The 14,811-nt window shown below is 42.0% G+C and overlaps 1 protein-coding gene across 4 annotated transcripts in view; it reads left to right on the top strand.

Annotated features, from left to right (window-relative positions):
* PPP2R5C (protein phosphatase 2 regulatory subunit B'gamma) overlaps positions 1-14,811 on the top strand; it is a 133,751-nt gene that overhangs the window by 14,243 nt on the left and 104,697 nt on the right. For all 4 annotated transcript variants that reach the window (XM_082619738.1, XM_082619740.1, XM_082619741.1 and 1 more), the window contains exon 3: positions 646-808. In XM_082619738.1, the coding sequence (XP_082475864.1) occupies positions 646-808 (163 nt within the window). The remainder of the gene's footprint in view (positions 1-645; positions 809-14,811) is intronic.

Consider the following 14,811-nt stretch of genomic DNA (forward strand, 5'->3'; position numbering starts at 1 on the left):
AACATGTTCATAGGATCCAGGAATTAGGATGTGAACATCTTTGGAGGGTCACTATCATCAACCTATAAGTAAGAAGTTTGAAAGAAGATACGGGAAATTAGGTACATCTGTGACGTCTCTTGAAATGTAGCATTGGTAGGGTGGGATGTAGCCTCAGACTCCAGCAACTATAAAGGGTTAAGTTGTTTACAGTAGTGTGAAGGAGACTATCCCAGAGCAAAACTTGCCTTTAAAATTTTTTTTATTTTATTTATTTATTTATGGCTGCGTTGGGTCTTCGTTGCTGCACGTTGGGTCTTAGTTGCAGCGAGCGGGGGCTGCTCTTCGTTGCGGTGCACGGGCTTCTCATTGCGGTGGCTTTTCTTGTTGCGGAACACAGGCTTTAGGCACGCGGGCTTTCAGTGGTTGTGGCACGTGGGCTCCGTAGTTGTGGCTCGTGGGCTTAGTTGCTCTGCGGCATGTGGGATCTTCCCGGACCAGGGCTCGAATCCGTGTACCCGCGTTGGCAGGCGGATTCTTAACCACTGTGCCACCAGGGAAGCCCAAAACTTGCATTTTTATGTGTATTTTTTGCCTATGCTAATTGTGCTATAAAATACAACCATTTGACGTACTCATTTGTTTTTGTTTTCATTTTGGAAACAGATTCCCAGCAGGAAAAACAACCTTGTTGCTGCCCCGTCTGCAGTATCTAGTAAAATAAAAGTGCCAGCCCCTCAGCCCGTAGTGAAGAAAGACAAACGGCAAAATTCTTCCAGGTGTAGCGCCAGCAATAATAGAGAACTTCAAAAACTACCATCTTTAAAAGGTAATTTTTATTATTCATCTTTCAAAAGTTAAAAGTTTCCCCATTTAGGGGAAAGAGTAACCTTTTGATAGTTTGCTAGTTTCTTGTACCTTTGCTGTGTTTAAGTTCTGTAGGGTTATTTTTTTTTCTTTATTCAGTTTTTTTAGATTGAATGTCACTAACTTAACCAACTAATATTTCAAATTCCAGAGCTATTTAAGATAAAAATGTAATCATGGGTACATTACAGGTACAAAACACTTCAAAAAAACACACACGCAGAGCAAAGACTTTAAATCATTTCCTGTTAATTGTAATTAAGCTAGCCAATTTTCTTTTAAGTAATTCTCCTCTTTCATTTGTCTTAGAACTCCAGAAATTCAGAAAGGAGTAACTACAAGTAGAGTAATTGTAAAAGCTGTGGTAGAAGCTCTTCATTATTCTGGTGTTGGGGAAGTGAGGGCTCTAACGATAGTCCTCTATGGACTTTCTCCTTGTGAGTCATTGGGGGAGTACCTCTACCCAGGGTTTCCTACTTGAGACTAGTCAGGGGACAGTGCTCTTTGCTTCAAACTTCCCCCCAAACCGCACAGCCACCCCTTTCCGTCTGAGGGTGTTCAACCCCTAAAAGTGCTCCTCTAGGAGATCTTGAAGTACATAAAACCTTATTGGGGAAATAGGGTAAGGACCCCAAAATCAAATGTGAACCTCTGAACACTTTTTTTTTTTTTTTTTTTTTGGCGGTACGCAGGCCTCTCACTGTTGTGGCCTCTCCCGTTGCGGAGCACAGGCTCCGGACCCGCAGGCTCAGCGGCCATGGCTCACAGGCCCAGCCGCTCCACGGCATATGGGATCTTCCCGGACCGGGGCACGAACCTGTGTCCCCTGCATCGGCAGGCGGACTCTCAACCACTGTACCACCAGGGAAGCCCTGAACACTTTTATGTTTACTAAAATATAAGACTAGTGTAATGAAACATCAGACAATTTTCATACCTTAAATTCATAGCAGTGGGTCTTCTACAGTTAATTTTCATCACGTATGAACTTGGAGCAGGAAGCTTGTCATCTCTACAGGTGTATTCCAGCGCCTTCCACACTGCAGGGCAGAGAGCCAGAGCTCAGTGCGGGTGTCCGGGATTGCTGGACAGGGGGAGGGGTCGATGGAGAGAGGGAGGGGTGGAGGGCTGGAGTAGTGGAGAGAGGGAGGGACTTGTGGATTCACGGATGCATTTCTGGCCCCTCACTTGCTAGGAATCCAGGCTCTCCTCTCGCTGCATTTTGCAGAGCTTGTATCTGGCTTATATTTGGTTTAGCTTTGTAGTAGATGACATGCATGCGAGGTCATTTTTGAGGAGTCTCCCCCTCCCAGATAGTCCATACTTCTGATGCTATTCATTCATTCATCAGATATTGTGTGGGACACTTGGAAACCAGCCCTGCTCTAGGTTCGGGGGGACCACATCAAACAAAACCAAGAGCCTGCTCTGCCGGGGCCCCGAGGAGGCCCAGCCGGAACACTCAAATGTCGGGGGTGGAAAAGGCTTCCCGTAGCTATTGCTGAGCCTTCAGGGTCCAGGCCCTGTCCCTAGTGCCCATCAGGGATGTGCTTTGCCGGAAGGAGCACACCCCCATATCCAGAATTTCACACTGGTCGAGGCGTGCCCCTCACCGGCCTTGTTTGGTGCATGTTTCTTGGCTGTTCCAAAATACTAGCGCCCCTTTATGCATGTTAAAGTAATTTTGTCTGGTTCAGAAAAAAAAAGGAATTGATTGGAATTGCATTAACTGGGGGAAGATTCATGTTTTTATGATACTCTTTTTCCATCTAGGAACCTGGTGCATCACCTCCATTTTTCGGGTCTTGTTTTCTGACTTTTTATAAGGTTTTATGATTTTCTTGGGATTCTTCACCTTTGCATTAAATTTATTCCTAAGTGCTTTATAGTTTTTGTCACTCTTGTGATGGGGTTATATTTTTTTCATTTCTACTTCTAGTTAGTTCTTACCAATCTAATGAAATGCTGTTGGTTTTTTCAATCTTTTCTTATTCTGTCACCGTATCAAATTTTCTTACTGATCTTAGTAATTTTTTACTAGCATCTGCATATGTAGTCCTGTCCTTTCTAACTAGATACTTTTACCTCTCTTCCAATATTTATACCAACACACACTGGTGGTTTTAATTTTGTTATGCCGTTAGCTAGGGCCGGTAACACAGAGATACCAGAGGTGAGAGCAGGTCTCCCTGTTACCTCCCATTTTGGTGAAAGGCTTCAGCATTTCCTCATTTCATGTGAAAACGGCCCTTGGTTTCTGGTAAACCGCCTTCACCCAGCCTGCGACTGCTCCATGGCTCACCTTTGCACGGCTCTTAGCAGCACCACCCTGGCCGGTTGGTCTTGTGGTAGCACTGCTGCTGAAGTGTGCCAGCCATATGAGTTTTCTCCTTAAGATGTTACGTTAATAATTGCTGTGTTGATAGACTTTCTGGGTTTGAGCTATCCGTGCATTACTGAGGTAAACCTCAGTGTTGCCGCAGTATATTATAACTTTTCTACGTGCTGGGTTCAGTTTATTAATTTTCGTTAACCTCTGCTTTCATATCTGCTGTGTGAAGCTGGGCCGTAGTTCTCTTCCTTTTTTGTACTACTGTATTTTGTCAGATCTAAAATGTGTTGATACGGGCACTTTGTGATCTTTCCTGAGGATAGTCTGTACATTTTTAGGCCACTCTCTCATGCTGCCATCTGATGACAGGGACTGTAAAATGCACCCGATTTTAGCAAAAACCAAATGTGGAATAACAGATACATCTTACAGTACATGACATAGGGTGAAAAGGTTGCTTTAGAACTCAGCTGGGCCTAGTGCTTCGCTCAGTGATAAATCTGCAGATTCCTTCCATGTTAGGTCAGTTTAGAGTGGGGTAGGTCACGTATTGAGTGGTACATTGTGTTCTTTAATGAATCTTTTAATTTCTTTTACCTCTGTGGTGGTGATGCCTCCTTATGAGTTCATTTATTCTTTTGATTATTTCGTTTTCAATATATTTCACTTCCACTTTTATCTTAATGACTTACCCTGTTTTGTTTTATTTTATTGTTTTCCTCATTTATTAAGTTAAATACAGAGTTCACTTAAAGCCATGTATTCCTCTGAGTATAACTTCAGCTCTATCCATAGATTTTCTTTTCTTTTTTTCAAATCATAGCCTTTTTTTAAGAGTTTTATTGAGGCATAATTTACATACTGTAAAATTCACTAACTGTAATTGGAAATTTTGATGATTTCAATAACTATGTAGAGTTGTGCAACCATTACCACAATACAGTTTTAGAGTATTTCCATCACCCATCAAAAAAATTACCTTATGCCCATTTGCCATCAATCCCCACTCCTATTCCCATCTCCAGGCAACCAATGATCTGTTTTCTGCCTCTAAATTTGCCTTTTCTGGACATTGCACATAAATGAAATCGGCAATATGTAGTCTTTTACATTTGACTCTTAATGTAATGTTTTTGAGGTTCATCTACTTGGAGTAGTTTGTTTCTTTTTAATGCTGAATAATATTCTCTATTATATGAATATCCCACATTTTATTTATCCATTCAGCAATTAATGGATACTTGAGTTGTTTTTTTAGCTATTACGTATAACGCTGCTTTGAACATTTGAATACAAGTCTTTGCTTTTTTTGTTTGTTTTTTTGTTTTTTTTAAATGTTGAGCCTTCTTTTAATTTATTAATTTTTATTTTTGGCTGTGTTGGGTCTTCGTTTCTGCGCAAGGGCTTTCTCTAGTTGTGGCAAGCAGGGGCCAGTCTTCATCGCGGTGCGCGGGCCTCTCACTGTCATGGCCTCTCTCGTTGCGGAGCACAGGCTCCAGACGCGCAGGCTCAGTAGGTGTGGCTCACGGGCCCAGCCGCTCCGTGGCATGTGGGATCCTCCCAGACCAGGGCTCGAACCCGTGTCCCCTGTACTAGCAGGCAGACTCTCAACCACTGCGCCACCAGGGAGGCCCCAAGTCTTTGTTTGAACATATATTTTCATCTTTCTTGGGTAGATACCTAGGAGTGGAACTGCTGGCTTGTGTGGTAAGTTTATGTTTAGCTTTTTAAAAAAACTGCTGAACTGTCTTCCAGACCATTTTAAGTTCCCACCAGCAATGTATGGGGTTCCGATGTATCCACATTCTTGCTAACACTTGTTATCGTCTTTTTGATTATAGTCTTTCTTATGGGTGTGTACTGGTATCTATCTCCTTATGGTTTTAATTTGCATTTCCCTACTGGCTACAGATATTAAGCATCTTTTCATGTACCTGTTAGCCATTTGTATATGTTGTGGGGTTTTTTTTGGCCGTGCTGCGTGGCGTGCGGGATCCAAGTTCCCCAACCAGAGATCGAACCTGTGCCCCCTGCGGTGGAAGCGTGGAGTCTTAACCACCGGACCACCAGGGAAGTCCCTGTATATCTTTTTTGATGAAATGTCTGTCAGATCTTTTGCCTATTTTTAAATTGCCTATCTTCTTATTGCTGAATTATGCCAATTCTTTATGTAATCTGGATATGAGTCCTTTATCAGGTATATTATTTACAAATATTTTCTCCCAGTTTGTCTTGACTTTTTACACTCTTTAATAGTGTCTTTGAAGCCCCCAAATTTTGAATTTTGATGAGGTCTAATTTATCACATTTTTCTTTTATAGATCTTGCTTTTGATGTTGTATCCAAGAACTCTTCGCCTAACTAAAGGTCACAAAGTTCTTTTTCCTGTGTTTTCTTCTAGAAGTTTTCTAGTTTTAGTTCTTATATTTAGGTCTGCGATCCATTTCAAGTTAATTTTTTGTGTAATGTGAGGTAGAAGTCTACATTTATCTTTTTGCACATGGATATCCAGTTGTCCCAGCACCATTTGTTGCAGAAGTTGTTTTTTCATGGAGTTTCCTTGGTATCCTTATCAAAAACCAATTGACCATAAATGTAAACTTTAATTTCTGGACTCTCAGTTTTATCACATCAATCTATATGCCTGTTTTATGCCAGTACCGTGCTATCTCATTGTGGTATCTCACTGTTGTTTTTTTTTGTTTTTTTTGTTTTGTTTTCCGGTACATGGGCCTCTCACTGTTGTGGCCTCTCCCGTTGTGGAGCACAGGCTCCGGACGTGCAGGCTCAGCGGCCATGGCTCACGGGCCTAGCTTTCTGTGGCATGTGGGATCTTCCCGGACCGGGGCCCAAACCCGTGTCCCCTGCATCAGCAGGTGGACTCTCAACCACTGCGCCACCAGGGAAGCCCCTCACTGTTGTTTTAATTTGCACTTCTGTTATGAGGTCAGGTGCTTTTACAAATGTTTATTGGCCCTTTTCCATTGGACTGCCATTTTCTTAATTTTTTTTTTTTTTTTTTTTGTGGTACGCGGGCCCCTCACTGCTGTGGCCTCTCCTGTTGCGGAGCACAGGCTCCGGACGCGCAGGCTCAGCGGCCATGGCTCACGGGCCCAGCCGCTCCGCGGCATGTGGGATCTTCCCGGACCGGGGCATGAACCCGTGTCCCCTGCATCGGCAGGCGGACTCTCCACCACTGCGCCACCAGGGAAGCCCTCTTAATTTTTTTTAAAGAGTTTTTATTCTGGATATGAGCTCTCTGTTGGTTATATATGTGTTGCAAATACTTCGTTCCACTGTAGTTTGGCTTTCATTTTAGCCATTCTGGTGAGCTGGTTTCAAAGTTAACTGATGATGAATGAAGTTAAGCATCTCTTTGTAGGTTTATCGTCTGCTCAGATATATTATTTTGTGAAGTTCTGGTTTAAGTCTTTGGGCCCTTCTTTCTACTAGGTTGTAAGATTTTTAAAAAAATAGATTTGTAGGAGTTCAGATATAGGTCCTTTGTAGATATGGGAATTGCACATTTTCTTCTACTCTTTTATCTTGAATTTTCACTCTCAAAGGCATTAGCACTTTGAGAGTACTTTGATCTGTTTAATATATCTTTGCTTTCCACAGAGTAGTGAAGATGTTATCTTATGTCTTTTTTCCTAAAACTTTCTTTGACCTTTCGCACTGGACTGTACAGTCTAGGTAGAGTTAAGTTTTGTGTCTGCTGTGATGCTAGAGGTCACAGTTCCTTTCCCGTGTGGCTCTCCGTCTGGCACAGCACCCTTGTCGAAAAGGTCACCCTTCACTCATTGTGGTGTTATCTTTGTTGTAAATAAAGTGCCATCAACTGTGCGGACCCGTTTCTGGGCTCTGTTTTGTTCCCCTGGCTGCCTGAGCTGTGTCGGGAGAACATTAACACACCCTGGGAGGTCTTGGTGTCTGGTAGTGTAAGTCCTTCAGCTTTTTCTTCAGAATTGCCTTGGCTCTTTTCATTTCTGTATAGGTTTTAGAATCAGTCATTTGTCCAAGAAATCCTGCCTTTTAGTGGGGAATGATATTTCAAGACCACAGTCTGGGTGCTAGGATTCTCGTTGCTATTGGAATGGTCACTGTTTACAGGACTTTTTAGTAGACCAAATTAGAAAATAGGTTTTTTCAGGATATAGCACATCAGGAGTTCATACTGATATTTTCCATTCAAATGCAGGTTTGTAGGCATTTATTTAACTTGTCTTATATCTCCTTTTTGTCACACTGAGATTTTTGGTTCTCAAGGACATCAGTGATAATAAATAGAACTTAAATACCAGATAATTATTCATTTACTTTATCCCACATTATACACAGTGTATTTTCAGAAAAATAATACAACATTGTGACCAGTATGACGACTGAAAGGTTAAAATTTTTGCATCTTCTCATTTCCTTCCCCCTCCCCCTTTTTTATAGTTTAACTCTGTTTTCATTCTCAGAGCACAGAGTCGTGACAAACTGTATTCTCTCCCTCCCATCCCTGTTTACACTCGTTCTCCACGGGAATATACAGCTGACGCTCACCTCCAGTCTCTGTGCTGATACTCCTCATTATTTTGGTGTGAAGCTTCCTCTCTAGGAGACTTTTATTTCAGACTTCAAAGAATGTCTGGATAGAAAGTCCTCGGTTCATGTTTTCTTTTCACGAGTATCTTAAGGATGTTCCTCCACTTCCTTCTGTAATAAAGCACTGCTGTCAGACTCTGATGTCAGTTTAATTTTCTTTATCTTACAAGTTACTTGGTCTGTTTGCTTTGATGCCTGAACAGGTTTTTTTCTTCTTTAAAGTCCAGTAATTTCAGAATATATCATTCTGGGTTGACTTTCCCACATACATGCTATGTTCTTTAAATATGTAGTACCAAATCTCTTTTTCTTGGATTATTATTTTGAGGATTTGTTCTGTTCCCTTGCTTTCGTTTACTCCTGTGGAGACTCCTATTGTATAAATATTGAATCTTCTTTGCCTGTTTTTATATTTGTTGTCTCCCTCTGGGTTTTTATCATTCCTTTTTTATTTAATTTTTTTCTCTTTTTTATGTACTATTCCCTGTAAGGCATTTTATGTTGTGCTTATTTGCTCTTGTATTCTTTTCAGTTAATCTTCATTTCCGAAATTATTTTTTCTTTGTTTTTAATTCTTTACAGAGTTATTACCTATTTCTGAGTTTTTCTATTAATATTCATGTAGTCCTTTGACATTATGCTATTCCTTTAATGTCTTTTGTCTCACCTTGAAACATTAGGCTGTAGTTTTTAATGTCTTTGTGGGATGTCTCCCTGTCATGCTCTTACTGCTGCGTAGGTGTCGTTGAGTTCCTTTTCGCTTCTTCCTTATAAGAACTCCATGCAGGACTTGGCTTTGATCCCTCCTGAGGCTCGTGTGTGTGTGAAATTAGAGGAGAGGAGCTTGGGCTCTAGAGCTCTCGCTTCGGTTATTTTTGTGAAACTTTCTAAAATGTGCTGGCTTACCTCCTGAGAGCCCTGATTTGCTTCTCTTCCCCTACTAGTATACCTTCTTTTTCCATTTCCTCTCCTGCCCCTCTGCTGTTCAGTCTGGATTCTCTTCCCAGCAGTTTCTCACCAGTGTGACCTAGTTCTGGAAGGAAGCTACGGCTGCTGAATTTTGAGGGTTCCCAGGGCCCCTTCAGTCTTGGCTGCGGACTCCTTGCCCTCATCCATTGTGGGGTACAGACCCCTTCTGCTTTCAGCCGCTGTTCTCAGGTGGGTTCACCCAGCTCACTGGTTGTCTCAGAGTTCTCAGCTCCAGAGGACACCCGTTGTTCCTCTCTGCCTTCTTCCCCCAGACACTGATAGCACACGAGCCTGTGGCTGCTGGTGGGCTCTCCTATATGCTCACGTGTCTGTGGGGATACATTTTCACCTAATTTTGTTGTAGATGTTGGCGATGGGTATTTGATTTTGCCTGCTTGGTTGCACTGTATGATTTTATGCAAGAATTTGGGGTGGTTAAAAAGAACTCTGCCACAATTTTTTCAAAATATCTAAAACTTGGAAGCAACCAGGATGTCCTTCAGTAGGTGAATGGATAAACAAACCGTGATACATCCAAAATATGGCATATTATTCAGCAATAAAAAGAAATGAGCTACCAGGCCATGGAAAGACCTTAAATGCATATTACTAAACGAAAAAAGCCAATCTGAAAAGGCTGCATCCTGTATGATCCTAACTATATGACATTCTGGAAAAGGCAGTGGAGACAGTAAAAAGATCAGTGGTTGCCAGTGGTTGGGAGAATGCGGGGATGACTAGACAGAGCACAGGAGATTTTTAGGACAGTGGAACTCTCCATATGTTACCGTCATGGTGAATACATGGCATTTTACATTTTTCAAAACCCATAGAATGTACAAAGTGAACCGTAATGGAAACTGTGGTCTTTAATTAACAGTAACGTATCAATATGGGCTCATCAGTTGTAAGAGATGTGCCACATTATTGCAAGATGTTAATAATAGGAGGAACTAGGGGAGGGTGGAGAGGGGTATGGGAACTCTGTACTTGACATTCAGCTTTTCTGTAAACCCAATAATTAAAGTCTATTAATTTAAAAAATGGCTGCCAGAGGCAGGAGGTGGGGAGGTAGGCGAAATGGCTGAAGGAAGTCCAGTGGTACAAACTTGCATTTAAAATAAGTAAGTCATGGGGACATAATGCACAGCATGGTGACTATAGTTAATAATACTGTATTGAATATTTGAAAGCCGCTAAGAGAGTAGATCTTCAAAGTTCCCATCACAAGAAAAAAAAATTTTGTAACTGTGTATGGTGACGGATATTAACTATTAACTATAGACTTACTGTGGTGATCATTTTGCAGTACATACAAATATCAACTCATTATGTTGTACACCTGAAACTTATATAATGTTTTATGTCAATCGTACCTCAGAAAAGGAAGGCTGCCGCTGCCACCTCTTCAGACCCCTCCATCGCTGAGTATCTGAATTCCAACCTTTCTAAGTCCTCCGTAACAGTATCACTGTTTTATTCTGTTGATGACCATTTAGATTTATCTGTGTATTTATCATTTTATTCTTCAGTCCTTTTTGCATCTCAGACTTTCCATCAGAGGTCAAAACCTTGTTTGAATACATCATTTAGAATTTTCTTTAATAAGAGTCTGCTGGTGGCAAACTGTTTATCTGGAAAATGTCTTCATTTGCCCTCTTTCTTGAAAGATAACCACTGAATATCTAATTGTAGATTTTTGTGTTCCTTTAGTACATTGAAGATAAGTATTTCATTGCCTTTTGACTTCCATTAGTATTGAGAAGCCAAATTCATTCTTATTCTTTTTTTAAAAATTTATTTTAGTTATTTATTTTTGGCTGTGTTGGGTCTTCATTGCTGCGCGCGGGCTTTCCTCTAGTTGCGGCGACCTGGGGCTACTCTCCGTTGGGTGCGCGGGCTTCTCACTGAGGTGGCTTCTCTTGTTGCAGAGCACGGGCTCTAGGCACGTGGGCTTCAATAGTTGTGCCGCACGGGCTCAGTAGTTGTGGCTCACAGGCTCTAGAGTGCAGGCTCAGTAGTTGTGGCGCACGGGCTTAGTTGCTCCGCGGCATGTGGGATCTTCCCAGAACAGGGCTCGAACCCGTGTCCCCTGCACTGGCAGGCGGATTCTTAATCACTGTGCCACCAGGGAAGTCCCCAGATTCATTCTTTTTGAAAGTACTGTTTGCGATTTCTGGCCACTTTTCTGATTTTGACTATGACATTGATTTTTTTTCAGTGATTCCACTGCCAGGGGTCCAAGTATAGATTTCTTTTTTATCAGTCTTTTTTGCCATTCACTTTGAATCTGTGGATTGTTATATTTCCTCAGTTGTAGAAAGTTCTCAGCCGTTATTTCTTCAGTTATCTCTGTATTAGTTTCCTTTATTTTCCCCCTTTGGCTCTAATCAGATGTGTATTGGAATCTTTCATTTACTATCTTTCTTTAAGGTTGTATTTTTCAACCTTTTTGTGACTAACCGTGCTATATTCTTTTTTTTTAATGGGGTTTTTCCTTTTTTTTTTCTCTTGGTTGCATTGGGTCTTTGTTGCTGCACGTGGGCTTTTCTCTAGTTGCGGCGAGCAGGGGCTACTCTTTGTTGCGGTGCGTGGGTTTCTCATTGTGGTGGCTTCTCGTTACGGAGCATGGGCTCTAGGTGCGCGGGCTTCAGTAGTTGTGGCACGTGGGCTCAGTAGTTATGGCTTGTGGCCTCTAGAGCACAGGTTCAGTAGTTGTGGCACACAGGCTTAGTTGCTCCGTGGCATGTGGGATCTTCCCAGAGCAGGGCTCGAACTTGTGTCCCCTTCATTGGCAGGTGGATTCTTAAACACTGCGCCAACAGGGAAGTCCCCCTTTTTTTTTACATCTTTATTGGAGTATAATCACTTTACAATGTTGTGTTAGTTTCTGCTGTACAACAAAGTGATTCAGCTATACATATACATATATCCCCATACCTCCTCCCTCTTGAACCTCCCTCCTTCCCTCCCTATCCGATCCCTCTAGGTCGTCACAGAGCACTGAGCTGATCTCCCTGTGCCGTGCAGCAGCTTCCCACTAGCCGTCCGTTTTACATTTGGTCGTGTATATACGTCAGTGCTATTCACTCACTTCTTCCCAGCTTCCCCTTCCCCCCACCTCACGTCCTCAAGTCCGTTCTCTACATCTGTGTCTTTATTCCTGCCCTGCCACTAGGTTCAGCAGTGCCGTTGTTTTAGAGTCCATGTATATGTGCTAGCATACGGTATTTGTTTTTCTCTTTCTGACTTACTTCACTCTGTATGACAGACTCTAGGTCCATCCATCTCACTATACGTGCTGTATTCTTTTTTTTTTTTTTTTTTTCTTTTTTTTTGCGGTACGCAGGCCTCTCACTGTTGTGGCCTCTCCCGTTGCGGAGCACAGGCTCCGGACGTGCAGGCTTAGCAGCCATGGCTCATGGGCCCAGCCACTCCGCGGCATGTGGGACCTTCCCAGACCGGGGCACGAACCCGTGTCCCCTGCATCGGCAGGCAGACTCTCAACCACTGCACCACCAGGGAAGCCCGTCGTGCTGTATTCTTGATCAGAGTTTCACGTTATCCATGGTGAAGGACCAGTTTTCTTTTTAATTTTCAACCCACCATGGACTAGTACTTTCATAAAATAGAGTAAAAATAAGTTACTAGAAAAATGAAATATAAAATACAGCCACAAAGTTTTAAATTTCAGATATTCTTTTTTCATTTATGGAAGTTCTATTTTTAATCTGCTTTGTGACTTTTTTTTTTTTTTTTTTTTCTTCTGTACGCGGGCCTCTCACTGTTGTGGCCTCTCCCGTTGCGGAGCACAGGCTCCGGACGCGCAGGCTCAGCGGCCATGGCTCACAGGCCCAGCCGCTCCGCGGCATGTGGGATCCTCCCAGACCGGGGCACGAACCCGTATCCCCTGCATCGGCAGGCGGACTCTCAACCACTGCGCCACCAGGGAGGCCCCTGCTTTGTGACTTTTTAAAAATATTTTCCTATTGCCTTGCAGAAACCATCAAATTTGTGATTTCTTTTAGTCAGCACAGCTGCTTTATAGTCCGTGAGATATTACCAACATCTGAAGTCCTTGTCACATTTTGCTCACGGTGTCTTATTTCCTGTGTACCTGACTATTTTTTAGTGTATGCTGGTCACTGTACTCAAATATTTGAAATAAATTGAAACCTAGGATAAAAGTATCTTCTTCAGCAGGGATTTGTTTTTGCTTCTGCCAGACACCTGGTGTCACTACTAGTCTGAGAGTGCCATAAACCGCAGCACTAGTTTATGACTTGTTAAATTAGCCAAGATGATTGTCCTGTAAAGTATCCCCTTATTCCCTATAGTTCCTGAAAATGGAAACCTTTTTTGGATAGAATATATCAGGGGTGATGCTGTGTAACTCAGGAGATAGTTTCTTTATTGTGAGAGATGCATCCTATCTGATGACTAGCAAAAGTGATGCTAGATTTTACCACTGTATTACAGTAGGTTGGTGACCAATTGATCTCTCCATTGTACAGTATTTCCCTTTGCAATTCAAAAGTACTAGTGATAATCTACAAGGTATATTTTGGCACCCTGCCAGTGTCTGTTCCCCATCAACCATATGCTAATGCTTTAGACACCACTTGATAATCTTTGCCTGAGTCAATAGTTTCTCTAGAGATTTCAACGTTTAATCTGGCATTCTTCTAAAAGCAGAGCTATTTCTCGCTAAATAGAGCTATTTGGTTATCTTGACATACAGCTCCTACTGGAAAGTGAGGGTAAGCTTAATTCTTTGCCTTTCAGTTACAAGTTTCCCTCAAATGGTGAAAACTAAATGTTTTTTTGGCTTTCTCTTTTTTGAATATCACTATGTGTTTCATTGATGTCAGTGTGTTTTAATCTACTAAAATCATACTTTCTTCTCTTTTTTTAAGATTTTATTTATTTATTTTTGGCTGCGTTGGGCCTTCGTTGCTGCGCATGGGCTTTCCCTAGTTGTGGCGAGCGGGGGCTGCTCTTTGTTGTGGCGCACGGGCTTCTCATTGCGGTGGCTTCTCTCGTTGTGGAGCATGTGCTCTAGGCACATGGGCTTCAGTAGTTGTGGCACGCAGGCTCAGTAGTTGTGGCTCACGGACTGTAGAGTGCAGGCTCAGTAGTTGTGGCACACGGGCTTAGTTGCTCTGTAGCATGTGGGATCTTCCTGGACCAGGGCTTGAACCCATGTCCCCTGCATCGGCAGGCGGGTTCTTAACCACTGCGCCACCACGGAAGCCCCCATACTCTTTTTTTATGTGCAGATGCATAATGTTAACCATTGTGTGATATTTGGACGAGCTGCTGTCATGGCCTCATTTATTTTTGTTTCCTTGATTTCTGACACAGTAAGATGTCCCCCCAGGCTTGTTTGTACCTTCCCTGCCCCAGACTTGGAATCAGCCATTTTTCAACGAACCCTGATTGCTTTCAGTGGGGAATGATATTAGAGACCAAAATCAGGGTACTAGTGGGTGCTCATTGCTACTGGACTGCTGTTGCTTTTAGGTGCTCTCAGTGGAGGGAGCTAGAACATAAACATGTATTCTAGAAAATATATATATATGTTTAGTTGTGCATTCATAACATGGTGGTGTTTTCACTTGTTTCTTGAATTTTCATAGTTTTATCTCTTACACTGAAAATCTTTATTTCTAATTTCATTGACGTAATTATTGCTGTATCATATTAAAATGATTGACAACAATAATGATATTATTACAAACAGTAGGAGCTTTGAATTGGCTCATTTCATTGCAAAAAAAAAGCTGCTGGTATATATTTGTTGTGATTCCATTAAATTTTTAAAATGTCCAGAGAGGACTGGCATCTTTAGGATGTTCAAATCCCCTTTCTGAGAGCGTAGTGTGCAGTTGTTCAAGGCCACTTTCATTTCCTTTGGGGGGTTTTTAAGTTTCCCTCGTGTGGGTTTTGCACGTTTCTTAGCAAGTGTGTGCCCAGATATTCCATTATTGGTTCTATTATTGTAAATGGGATCTCCTCTTCCATTATGTCTTCTAAATAATTGTTAATCGTTTATTTGGAGGTTGTTGATT

The sequence above is a fragment of the Mesoplodon mirus genome, assembly GCF_964341445.2.
Source record: "Mesoplodon mirus genome assembly, chromosome: 4".
NCBI classification, from domain to species: domain Eukaryota; kingdom Metazoa; phylum Chordata; class Mammalia; order Artiodactyla; family Ziphiidae; genus Mesoplodon; species Mesoplodon mirus.